At 39.8% G+C, this 12,196-nt stretch overlaps 1 protein-coding gene across 1 annotated transcript in view; it reads left to right on the plus strand.

Annotated features, from left to right (window-relative positions):
- Positions 1-7,908: 7,908 nt before the first annotated feature.
- Positions 7,909-12,196, plus strand: part of KYNU (kynureninase) — a 71,620-nt gene continuing 67,332 nt past the window's right edge. Inside the window, exons 1-2 of the mRNA XM_006768658.2 lie at positions 7,909-8,009; positions 10,145-10,227. Coding sequence (XP_006768721.1) covers positions 7,909-8,009; positions 10,145-10,227 — 184 coding nt within the window. The remainder of the gene's footprint in view (positions 8,010-10,144; positions 10,228-12,196) is intronic.

The raw sequence follows: 12,196 nt of genomic DNA on the forward strand, positions 1-12,196 counted from the left end.
TGGGGACCAGTGGGGTCAGGCCGGCTGAGGAGAGGGGCCGCGGGTGGTTTGCTGGCCAGCTCCAATCAGGGTGGGGGTTGCCCACTCGGAGGCAGGGCCGGCCGGGATGAGGGGCCACGGGCATTCTGTTCCACCGTTCAGTCAATTTGCATATTACCCTTTAATTATATAGGATGACTAACAAGGGAGTTAACATTTGGGATTTAATTTAGTAATTTTATGATTAGTTCTTGGCTAACCTCTATCACAGTAATTTTTTTGTTTTTTAATATATTTTATTGATTTTTTTTTTTTTTTTACAGAGAGGAAGGGAGAGGAACAGAGAGTTAGAAACATTGATGAGCGAGAAACATCAATTAGCTGCCTCCTGCACATCCCCCACTGGGGATGTGCCCGCAACCAAGGTACATGCCCTTGATCGGAATCAAACCCGAGACCTTTCAGTCCGCAGGCCGACGCTCTATCCACCGAGCCAAACCGGTGCTGGCGATCACAGTAATTTTTATAAATAAGGAAATAAAAACTGTTGGGAAGAGGATTCGGTTAAGTAGAGCAGAAGGCACTTTCCTCCCCACACTGAACACGATTATTAAGAAGATGCTCCTCTTGGGCTGAGCTAAGCAGCTTTCCTGCTCCCATGCCGGGGTCTTAAATCGGGATCTCTTCTCGAGAGATCTGTTCTACTTTTACTTTTCTGCCTATGAAACTTTTCACACATTCTGTTTACCTGAATGCTTATCCTCTTTAATCCCAACCTTCTCAAACGTACTGATTTTCCCTCCTGAAAATCCATTGCATTAATAGGCAGTTTAAGGATATCTATTTTCATCAGTTTCATATTCTCAGCGATATTATAAATCCCTCACCTTATCCACTTCTTATCGTTCCCCCGTGTTAGGTCTGATCGAACAACTGAATCCAAATAATTGAATTGATACCCCTCCCACTCCGGGAACTGCCTTTAGACTGCTTCACAACTGACATTCCCTTTCACTTAGACCACATTCCACTTGCTAAGACCATTATTTTTCTCCTCCAGACCCACCCAGAGAATTCTCTGCCCAGAAAAAGCCCGCCTAGAATCTTTAAAATCTCTGACTCCCTGTACCTAGGGGCTGGTGCCATTTGGAGGCTCATCCCATCTGGTTTCCCAGATGACCTAATAAATTCATTTCTTTACCCCTGTCGGCCTTGTGCATTCTTCCTTCGGTAATCCTAACACCCGGTAACTACCGATAAAGCTGAAACTAGAAATGTCTTCAAAATGTTTTTAACTATTTAAAAATTTTATGTTATTTAAAGTTATTTACATATTTAAAATATTAAAAATTAGTAGAAATATTTTAAAACACTTTCTGATTCTTAGAATCTAAAAAAGTAGTTATGAAGAGGGAGCCAAGCTTGAAGGTTAGAAACAAACAATTCAGGAGGATGAAACCAAGCCATGTAAGAACTCGAAAGGCAAGACATTTGGCTCTTATAGAAACTCAGAGTGTCTGCCCCATCTTCCTTTATTCTCTATGTCTTTGGTCTTTCACATTGGGAATAGTATCTGTCCTGTTAAGTTAGTTTACGCTGAGTGTGCAAATGATCACTTCCACAACTATTGGAGAACACTGCAAGGTTCTTAATTTTAGTGGTTAGAAATATAAATTCACAACTTATTGCCAAAAATTATAAGGTTTATATAATTTATTAAGCGTGTTATAACTTTATCTGCATAACCTTTATGTACACATTGGAAAATACATATCACTACATTTAGAAGCATTTTGCATTAGCAGGTTTTAGTATTTTAAAAAATGAGGGTCAGAGTTAATAAAAATGATTAATATTCATTTTTGGCTTTAATGTAAAAGAGAGCAGAGAATTAAATTGAATGAATTTGAACTTCAGAGGATGTCCTTGCCTCTTGGATAGTCAATCAGCTAGGCTGTGCATTTTTATCCTCAAGGCATTTTAAAAAATGCTGTCTTGCTATCCTATTCATGATTCTCATACTTTATTAAGGGACTGGTTGGTTATTTTCAAGACTTTGAAGTTATATTTCAGGAAAGTGTCTCTGCATAATACTTACCCTTCTATTGTTACCTTTTAACTTTACATTTTACCCCATGACAATAGAATATTACATAACCTTAAAACCTCTTATCTAATTTTCATTAGATGATTCAGAAAGGAAATACATTTTAATGCTTCAAACAAGTCAAACTAAATAAAAAAAATATTTCTTCTGAGGAAAAGATTAGGTAGCTGGGTTTTTTTGTTTTGTCTTTGCTTTATTTAGCTATTTGTGCTTTAAGTGGAGGTGGCCACGTGAACACCATGGCTCTGCCTGCCCACGGATGTTGGTTGAGTAGTGTTTGACGTGCAACTCTTGTGTCCTCCTACCCCACTCCCCAACTTCAATCTCAAAAGTGTTCATTATTTCTTTGCTCCTAAATATTTAGTTTAAAATCCCATGCTGAGGTTCTGTTGGGAGCAAAGCTTTTCATTGGGGACCTCTTGACTAGTGAGCAGCCTCCAGGTTAACTGGAGAAGAGTGCATTTCACATGCTCACAGAAGCACTGTCCGAGGAGTGATTCCCTGAGCAGCCAGGAGTACAGCTTATATACCAGATGAGCAAAAGGACATAGCTTTGGGGCTTCGTGGGAAAGTAGGGAAGGCTCCACAGGCCTTTTCCTCCTGATGATAATGTGCGGTGCCCTTCCTAGCTGGGAGCTCCTCAAGAGAGAGATTGATGGGAACTGAATTTGCAGCCCCGCCCTGGACAGTGCCACCCTCTCTGTGAGGGGTTCAATGGCAGCTGTATATTTGGGAGGCTCTGCTTAAGTTTAGATACTGTTTCTTTATTTGACTACAGTTTGTTCACATGCTTCGGTTTAAAGTAATCTTCATGCCACTCCAGTGGGTTGTTGTACATTGAAGTTGCTTAACAGGGAAAAATAATATTAACAATTTATAATCTTAATGGTAACATAAAAATGAGAGTGCTTTCACTGAAATATTGCTCTGGGATAATGAGATCAAGTCTTTGGCCATCCATGACCTGTAAGGTAGGAAATGCCATTTGGCTCATGGTCGTCATTTCCCATGACTTCATCCTTTATGGCCTATTACAGACATACTACCTACCTAACTACAAAATAAACCATCACTGGTCATAATGTAGCCTGATCTTATAATTTATATGGTACTGTCTTTGATTCTTATGCAAAGGAAAGGTCGAGAATAGAAGCATCCTTGAAATATTTCAGGATCCAGCTGATTTCTTCTAAAACTTCCAGATATTCAAGACAAAACTGAAAATAAACTACTTACCTTTTGTTTTGTTTTTTTTAATTCTTATTACTGTTATTTCCCAATATCATTTTCAACTTTGAAATTTCTAAATTAGATTAATAACATTTACTTTGGAGAATGCATTTGTTTTGTGAAGTAACAATCTATACTAATAAAAGGGTAATATGCTAATTAGACCAGATGACCAGACATCTTCTGGATGTCTGACTTCCTTCCAGACAAAGCCACAGTGGCAGGGGCTGAGACAGAGGCAGTTAGGGGTGATCAGGCTGACACAAGGGAGCAAGCAGTTAGGGGGCAATCAGGCCAGCAGGGGAGAGCAGTTAGGGGGTGATCAGGCCAGCAAGGGAATGCAGTTAGAGGCGATCAGGCAGGTAGGCAGGTGAGCGGTTAGGAGCCAGCAGTCCCAGATTGTGAAAAGGATGTCCGACTCCCAGTTTAGCAGTTGGACATCCCCCGAGGGGTCCCAGATTGGAGAGGGTGCAGGCCGGACTGAGGGACACCTTCCCTCCCCCTCTGCAGTGCATGAAATTCATGCACAGGGGTGGGGGGGGAGTCCCTCAACCTGTGGGGGAGTGCCCTCTCTCAGTTCAGGAACCATCAATCAGACATCCTTAGCACTGCCATGCCAGCCATGAGCCCCTGCTTCTGGCTGAGCAGCACCCCCTCTGTAGGAGCACACTGACCACCAGGGGGAAGCTCCTACATTGAGCATCTGTCCCCTGGTGGTCAGTGCACATCATAGTGACCCGTTGTCCTGCTGTTCGGTCAATTTGCATATTAGCCTTTTATTATATAGGATACCAAAATAGAAAACATTTAGGGTGATTTGACCCATTTGATATATAATTATTATCAGCAAAATGGACTTATAACAGTAAGAACCAATAAGATCAATAAGCTTGGACCCTGTTGATCTGCTAAAATGGATAGGCAATAAGCTTAAAGAATTTTTAGAACATTTTATATTAAATATTTACAAATGGCCTAGATTATTTAAAGGAGAATAGTAGGGGATAATTATCATAGTGGTAAAGTTCAGCTAGAAGGGAACCAACAATCGGTTGCTTTTTGTATGAATTGAACCCACAACCTTTGGGTGTACGGGACAAGGCTCCAACCATCTGAGCCACCTAGCCAGGATCAAACCTGTAGAGAATTTTTATGAGTTTATTTGAGCCAAATTGGCAACAGTTGCTGGGAAGCAAAATCTCAAAGGATTGAGAAAATGGTCTAGTGAATGGCAGTTTTGCACCTTCATTTATGCATTAAAATTAAAGGAGGATGTGTAAGAGGGTTACATGAAATTTATTGGTAGTAGACTAGGGAGGCAGGAGAAAGCAAAGTGGGGAAATCTCTAAGACTAGATAAAAAGTAAATGGATAGACATCCTTTCCTTTTATATTTGCAGGTATAGGGTAGTTAACAATTAACATTTACAGGACCCTGAGATGGTATATGGAGAACAAGATAATAATGAGGGGTTTCTTGGTCTTGTGCCCTGGTGGGAGATTGTGTCCTGATGGGTCTGAAGAAAACTGGGGGTTACTCTGATATTCTAATGGTATGTTATCACAGATGCAAAAAGACAATAGACAGGCTTAGTTAAAGATGGGCCTTTGTCCAGAAAGATATCAGGTTAGGACATGACTAACTGCTGTGACTAACTTTTAGTTAGGAAATTTTAACTTCAGACATGCTGATATAATTACTTTGGGCCTTTGAGTTTGTAAGATCACCATGCAGGCCTCCCCTGAGCTTGTCAGGTTTTTTCATGCACAACCCCAAAAAGTGATGCAGCCCTGGCCAGAGTTGGTTAGAGCATTGTCCCAATATACCCAGGTGTGGGTTTGATCCCCAGTCAGAGCACATGTAAGAATCAGCCAATGAATGCATAAGTAAGTGGGACAACAAATCCACCTCTCTCGCTCGCTCACTCTATTTTTTTTAAATCAATAAAAAAGCGATGCAATTAGAGAACTTATATATTATCTCAACAGGGGACAAGTGGGGAGATATAGGCCACACTGGGGAGAGTAAATAATTTTTAGAAAAGACAAATGAGCCCTTGGAAGAATAGATGGGAGGTGTGATAGTTTGTGACTGTATTTCTGGGTGTGGTGTTGACTTCTACTCTCTGTCCTGTGACAAGAGCCCATTTTCCCTGTTGATGAAACTCCTGGGAGGGGATTTATGGCAGTTGAGTTAGTTTCCTTTGGAAGATCTGTTTTCAGGCAGGTTAAGGGGAGTTCAGAGACAGCCTCTTCATGCACTTGCTGTTTTTCAAGTGCCTTCAGCTCAAAGGAATCCCGTGCCAAAGAGGAAAATGTTAGTGTGGCGTAATCTGCCAGCCTTCGGTATGAATAAGAGAGTACATAGTGTAACATGTTACAAAGATTTCCTGATTTCAGTGTTAGAGATCAGCAGTTGGGTCACAGGGGAACAAAGGTTTGTGATATGAAGACTGCAGATTCATATTTATTGAGGGGAGAGCTTTTCAAAGCAGGGCCACTTTTCATTTTGCAGGATAACTAAAGCATAGTCCTATTTCAAAGAGGGTCTACATATCTATTAGGACTCTAATTATATTTTATATCCTGAAATCTAATTTCATGAGCAAATATTGCCTCATGTACATCTCACAGAATACCCCATTCATGCCAGGGGAGGAAATGTCAGGGGAGGGCCCAAACCGAATGACCAGCAATATGAAAGGTCAGGGTGCTGTAGGCACCTGAAACACCAGAAAAAGGTGTTTGGACAGCCCCTGGAGGCGAAGGGAAGAAAAAGGGTTGTACCCTGTTCTTGTCATGCTGATGAGAAAGAATTCAAAAACGAGTGACCCCCTGAGGGTGGCATTGTAGTAAAGCAAATTTATTACAGAAATAAAGCAAGTAAATTTATTAAAGAAGAAAAGCAAGCAAATCTATCAAAATACGTCTGGCTTATGAAGCACAGACAGACTTCCCAACTAGTTTGAGAAGCGCTGCCAGGTAGAGGTTTGGCTTTTTATATTTTTCTGTCCATAGGTTTTTAAATTCCTCTGCCGGATATCTTGGTACAGACTAGATCTCAAAGTCTCCCTTTTTTTTAAAATATATTTTATTGATTTTTTACAGAGAGGAAGGGAGAGAGATAGAGAGTTAGAAACATCGATGAGAGAGAGACATCGATCAGCTGCCTCCTGCACATCTCCTACTGGGGATGTGCCTGCAACCAAGGTACATGCCCTTGACCGGAATCGAAAATGGGACCTTTCAGTCCGCAGGCCGATGCTCTATCCACTGAGCCAAACCGGTTTCGGCTCAAAGTCTCCCTTTTACTTTGTTTATGGCTTCCCAGAATTTATGAGAAGTGTTTGGTGAATTGATTTTGACAAGCTCTGAGCCTGCTGGCTTCTCTGTTTAAACTTCCCCAAGTGGCTGACTTCTTTGTTTAGTGGGTGAGATAAGCTCTTCCTTCTTGCCTTCCCCCCGCCCCCCTCCTGCCTTGGCAGTTCCAGGGTGATTTATGCTATGTATTCTCTGGTTAGGGATACGAAGCCTTAAAACTCCCCCTCTTTTCCTTCAGTCTTTGGTTAGTGAGGAGAGGTATTAGCCATTTGTTGTCAAGGTAAGGTTTTGCTGCAAACTGGCTGCAAGCTGTCCAAACTGTTTGGCCTTGTTTCATTTTCTTGTGTCAGTTTCCCTATTCCACTTGCTTAGGAGTGTTCCTAGCTTCTTACTGCCCTGTCACAGGGGGTCTACAGTGCAGGACCAGCAGCAATATGCTTTGCTTAGGGAAGAAAGGTCACCCTAGGGCAGGGGTGGGCAAACTTTTTGACTCGAGGGCCACAATGGGTTCTTAAACTGGACCGGAGGGAAGGCTGGAACAAAAGCATGGATGGAGTGTTTGTGTGAACTAATATAAATTCAAAGTAAACATCATTACATAAAAGGGTACGGTCTCTGCAGGACCAGCAGCAATATGCTATGCTTAGGGAAGAAAGGTCACCCTAGGGCATGGGTGGGCAAACTTTTTGACTCGAGGGCCACAATGGGTTCTTAAACTGGACCGGAGGGAAGGCTGGAACAAAAGCATGGATGGAGTGTTTGTGTGAACTAATATAAATTCAAAGTAAACATCATTACATAAAAGGGTACGGTCTTTTTGTTTTTTTAGTTTTATTCATTTCAAAAGGGCCGGATCCCACGGGCAGTAGTTTGCCCACGGCTGCCCTAGGGGCAAGGTTCCAGCCTACCTTTGCCCCTTGCTAGCTACCCAGGTCTTTCCAGAAGGTGACTTCAGTACCTGGCCCATTGTTCCTAATCTGCTCATGCCCATCTAACTGCCTTCTACACTGGTTAATTCTCTCCCATTCTCTCTTCCTTTCCAGTATTTGTAAATGAAGATTGCAACTATGCTGCAACTATTTTAAACAGTTTTGAATGAGAGCAATATAATATTTTTCTTAACTTTAATAGAATGTTTATAACTGCACTGTAATCGACATCAGTTCTTCCTAATGACAGACCACTTTGCTTTGAGTTTATTTGGGTAACACTTTCTAAGTACATTTTTACTACCCCAGGCTAGTAGCCTGACAAAATGAAGAAGCAGACTCTATGAGTGATATTTTAAAGGGACGGAAATGCCAAAAGCATTGCAGGGAGAAACATATCCTTAAAGATTATTACCCCTACCACAGTGTCTACCGGAGTGAGAAGTAGGTGGCATAATATTCTGAGTTATAAATTCTCTGAGGCAGAACATAGAATTTTACTACCTAAATGTAATAAGATGTATTGTGCTATCAGTGAAGGCCATGGAGCTCTGTGTGATTAAAATAAAAAAGGATCCAAGTATCTGCCTTTAACTACCATTTAATGATAATGATTTTTGTCTTTAGCATTTATATTGGGAGTCGGTGGAGCCAAGCTGCAGGCTATCTAATAATAATATGAATAATAATAACTAACAATTGCCCTTCTCTTCCTCCTTAGATCTTATAGTTTATGTTTATTTCCAAAGGAAGTCCTCTCCCTTCATCTCAGTTAATATGGTAATTGAAATATTAGTTTTAAAGTTGTGTTGTACACCACATGCCCTGTGAAAGGAGTTTTAGCATTAGATTTACATTTGAAAAGAAGACTTAGAAAAGTGCTACTGGGTACCAGTCTTTTTTGCTTGTTTATTTTCCATGGCAATCCTTTAAGATATATATTATCATCCATCTACTTTTACAAAGATGGGAAATTAAGCCCGATAAGCTTCTAAAAATATAGTCTCTTAACTAGCAGTGACCTAGAACTGGCTCAGACCAGGTGATAAAAGCCCACTGTTAAATTTTCAGGATTTTTGTTGATACTGTGAAGTCAGTACCTTGGGGGTATTCACACCACGGAAATTCGAAAACGTTATAAAACAGGATTCCTCTTCTTCAGTTTGTCCACTGTTCTCGAGGGAAGACAGATTAACAAGATAAAAACAAACAAATTTTTTACATGTATTTCTCATGAGAATCTGTGATACCCAGGGAAAAATGAATAACTCCCCAAGGTGACTTAGAATTCAGGCTTAAATCCCATCTTAATATGGAAAGGGGAGGGGGAGAGTACTTGATTTTTGGGAAAGATGAATGAGTCTGTGAATAATAGATGGGAGGTATGAAGTTTGCAACAAAGTTTGTCTGGGTGTGGTTTTGACGTCTAATCTCTTCTGTGACAAGAGTCAGTCTTCCCTGGTTGATGAAATTCATGAAGAGGGAATATATGGAAATTTATGGAAGAAGACTTTTCTAAATCTTCTTTTCTAATGTAAATTCTCCTCTTTCAGAGGATTTATCTTTAGGCAGATAGGAAAGTTTAGAGACAGTGTCTCCCTGCAATTGATGTTTTTCTGGTGCCTACAACTCAAGATAATATACCACAGAGATATATTTGGGGGAAGCATATTCTGCTACCCTTCACCTATGAGAACAGGTTTACCCAATGGCCACTGCCAGTTTATAGAATTTCATTCATAGTCTACTATACAAAAAAACCACATGGTTATTCTATTCTTTTTCCCAAGTTTACATAGTTTGTGAATTTATAAAAATTAAGAGCAATTGAATTAGGAAATACAAGTTTGTAACACCACCCCCACCCCTTCTCCACTCCCCTTCCCAACCTTGACCCTTTGTTTTAATTTCTTCTATATTTTTTCACATGTATTTATTTGCCTTCCTCATTTGATGAAAACTTTTTGAGAGTTGAAGTTCTCTTTTGTATGTTTTTGTTTGTGCATTATACCTACAGAGAGACTTACTGGAATGATGAAATTAAGTTGAAATATGATAGAATACATTTCTAGAAATAGGTCAAGATGTAATATTGGCTTTGATTATTGCCAAGTTTCATTCTTGAAACTTGAGTATAGTTATACCTTATACACTTCCATTTAATTTATAGATTATAGCTACATTTTATAATTGGCTTTTATAATAATTTTAGTCTTTAGCTTCAAAAAGTAGGTAGGTTTTAGTATAGATACTGCATATGCTATAGGTATACAAGTAGAGTATTCAAATAGTGCTGAAATTCTCAAAAAAAAGTATCTTAGATTTAAAAAAAAAAAGTAATGAAATACTCTATGGACAATTTCTTCTACCCCCACCTCCCAGAAAAAGTAAATCAAAGAAATTTTTAAGTAAGTTAAAAAACAGAGTTCTCAAGTATTTGGTTTTAGAAAGCATGACTTCATATAATTATTAGAATATTTCAAAACTCATTTAGAATTGCTCCATTGCTAATGCTGATGTTTGAAAAATCATACACACACACACAAGCTAAGAATGTTTATGTCCCTTTTTAATTTCAGGGGAGCCTGTGGTCATGACATAGGGAAACGACCTTGGATCACAGGAGATGAGACTATTGCAGGTCTTATGACTGACATTGTCGGTGAGTACAAAATAATTGTTTTCCAAAAGATTTATAAACACCTTATTATTTAATTATAAACAGATGATAAAGACAACATCTTATTAAAGAACATCCTGATTTTCCATCTTAATTCATAACAGTAAAGAGCAAGCATAATTGAGAACTGATTGCTATAGAGAATATAACTAGGTTTGGTACAGAAATAAAAAGTTATTACTTTTTCTTGTATATATTAAAATTAATATTTACTCCCCAGCGAAAAACACATGCACTGCATTAATTTATAATTAAACAAATTTTATAAAGATCGACTTAAATGAAATCTCTAAGATTTCATATATGGTAAAATAAACACTAACCTTAATGTGCTAAGGCCTAAAACACCAATCAGTTTTGGGCTCATTTTAATTTAATCAATGGTGATTTGTTTAACATTAGACTGAATATTGTTGAAAATAATATTGTTTATGCTATTTTTTGGGTCTATAATGTGTTTCCTAAAGTGAGTTATGTGTAGTGTTAGTGGTATTCAAGATAGTTTTAAATGGTAAATATATTTGAAAAATAGTTATTTAACTGGGTTCAATATTCAGTATTGGCTGAGATTTTATATGAAATTTAGTGTATTAAACAAAAAATAAAATGTAAGCAATTTGAATGGTGTTATTTGGAAATATATGGAGAATTTAGGAAAACCTCAACTTTCAAAAGGTTTTTTTAAACCTACACTCTCTTATAGGCAAGTATACAAATATCTGTGTTTCACCCCAGTTGTATCTTGGCCAATAATTAGAAGATAAAATCAACTTGAGGTGGGGCAAAAATGGAATTAGAGTGGGGAAAGCTGGGTGGATTAAGCAAAATAAAAAAATATATTTTCTCACAGCGCAAGAGCCAAGTCCGGCTCTGGTTTTGTTCCAGAAGTGAGATGGCACCAGATGTTGGACTGGGAGGAACAGATTGGACTTGGGCTCAGCAGCCTCAGTGCCTGGGTTCTGGCTTGGAAAGAATTCAGAGCCAAGAACATTTATTTGGAAAAACACAGAGGTAGAAGTAATTCATAGAAAAAATGGCCTTAGAAAATAAGTTATAGCGGCAAAGGAAGGGCTCTTGGAGCTTGAAAGTGATGAAGAGAGAAGGAAAAGACACGGGTGCTCCCAGGAGGGAGAGATCTAGTCCTTCCTCCTAAGGCAGCGGTTCTCAGCCTGTGGGTCGCGACCACTTTGGCGGTCGAATGACCCTTTCACAGGGGTCGCCTAAGACCATCCTGCATATCAGATATTTACATTACGATTCATAACAGTAGCAACATTACAGTTATGAAGTAGCAACGAAAATAATTTTATGGTTGGGTCACAGCATGAGGAACTGTATTTAAAGGGCCAGAAGGTTGAGAACCGCTGTAGGGTTTTAAGAGTGCAGATTTTAGAGGAGTTTCAGGGGATGATCTCAATAGAATATACAGCACCTTTACAGGTATGTCTTTTCAGGGTCTAGGACTCTACTGATTGATTGGTCAGACCAGGGCAGGGAGTCATTATTCAATGCAGCTGGCTCTGAGGTCAGCCCTGGGGTCTCTTGCCTGGTTTTGCTGCTTTCCTCAGCCTGGAGCTGAAATACAACTGACGCGTAGGTGTTATCTCTAGGGAGGAAATGTCAGGGGGTCCAAACCTCTTAAGCAGCCATTGGCTAGGGGAGGAAAAGTCACCATGGGGGCAAGGTCCCTCCTACAACTGATTGCTCATTATTGGGCACCTCGGCTTTCCACCCTGGTGACCTTCTTTCTGTACCTGGCCCCTCAGCCTACCATGGTAACATCCTATATAATAAAGAGGTAATATGCAAAGTGACCATGACTCCCTCACACAAGATGGCCACCCTCATGTGGGCACAAGATGGCTGGCAGGGGAGGGCAGTTAGGGGCGACCAGGTCTTCAGGGGAGGGGAATTGGGAGCGACCAGGCCAGTAGGGGAGGGCAGTTGGGGG

The sequence above is a fragment of the Myotis davidii genome, unplaced genomic scaffold (assembly GCF_000327345.1).
Source record: "Myotis davidii unplaced genomic scaffold, ASM32734v1 scaffold560, whole genome shotgun sequence".
In the NCBI taxonomy this organism is placed as follows: domain Eukaryota; kingdom Metazoa; phylum Chordata; class Mammalia; order Chiroptera; family Vespertilionidae; genus Myotis; species Myotis davidii.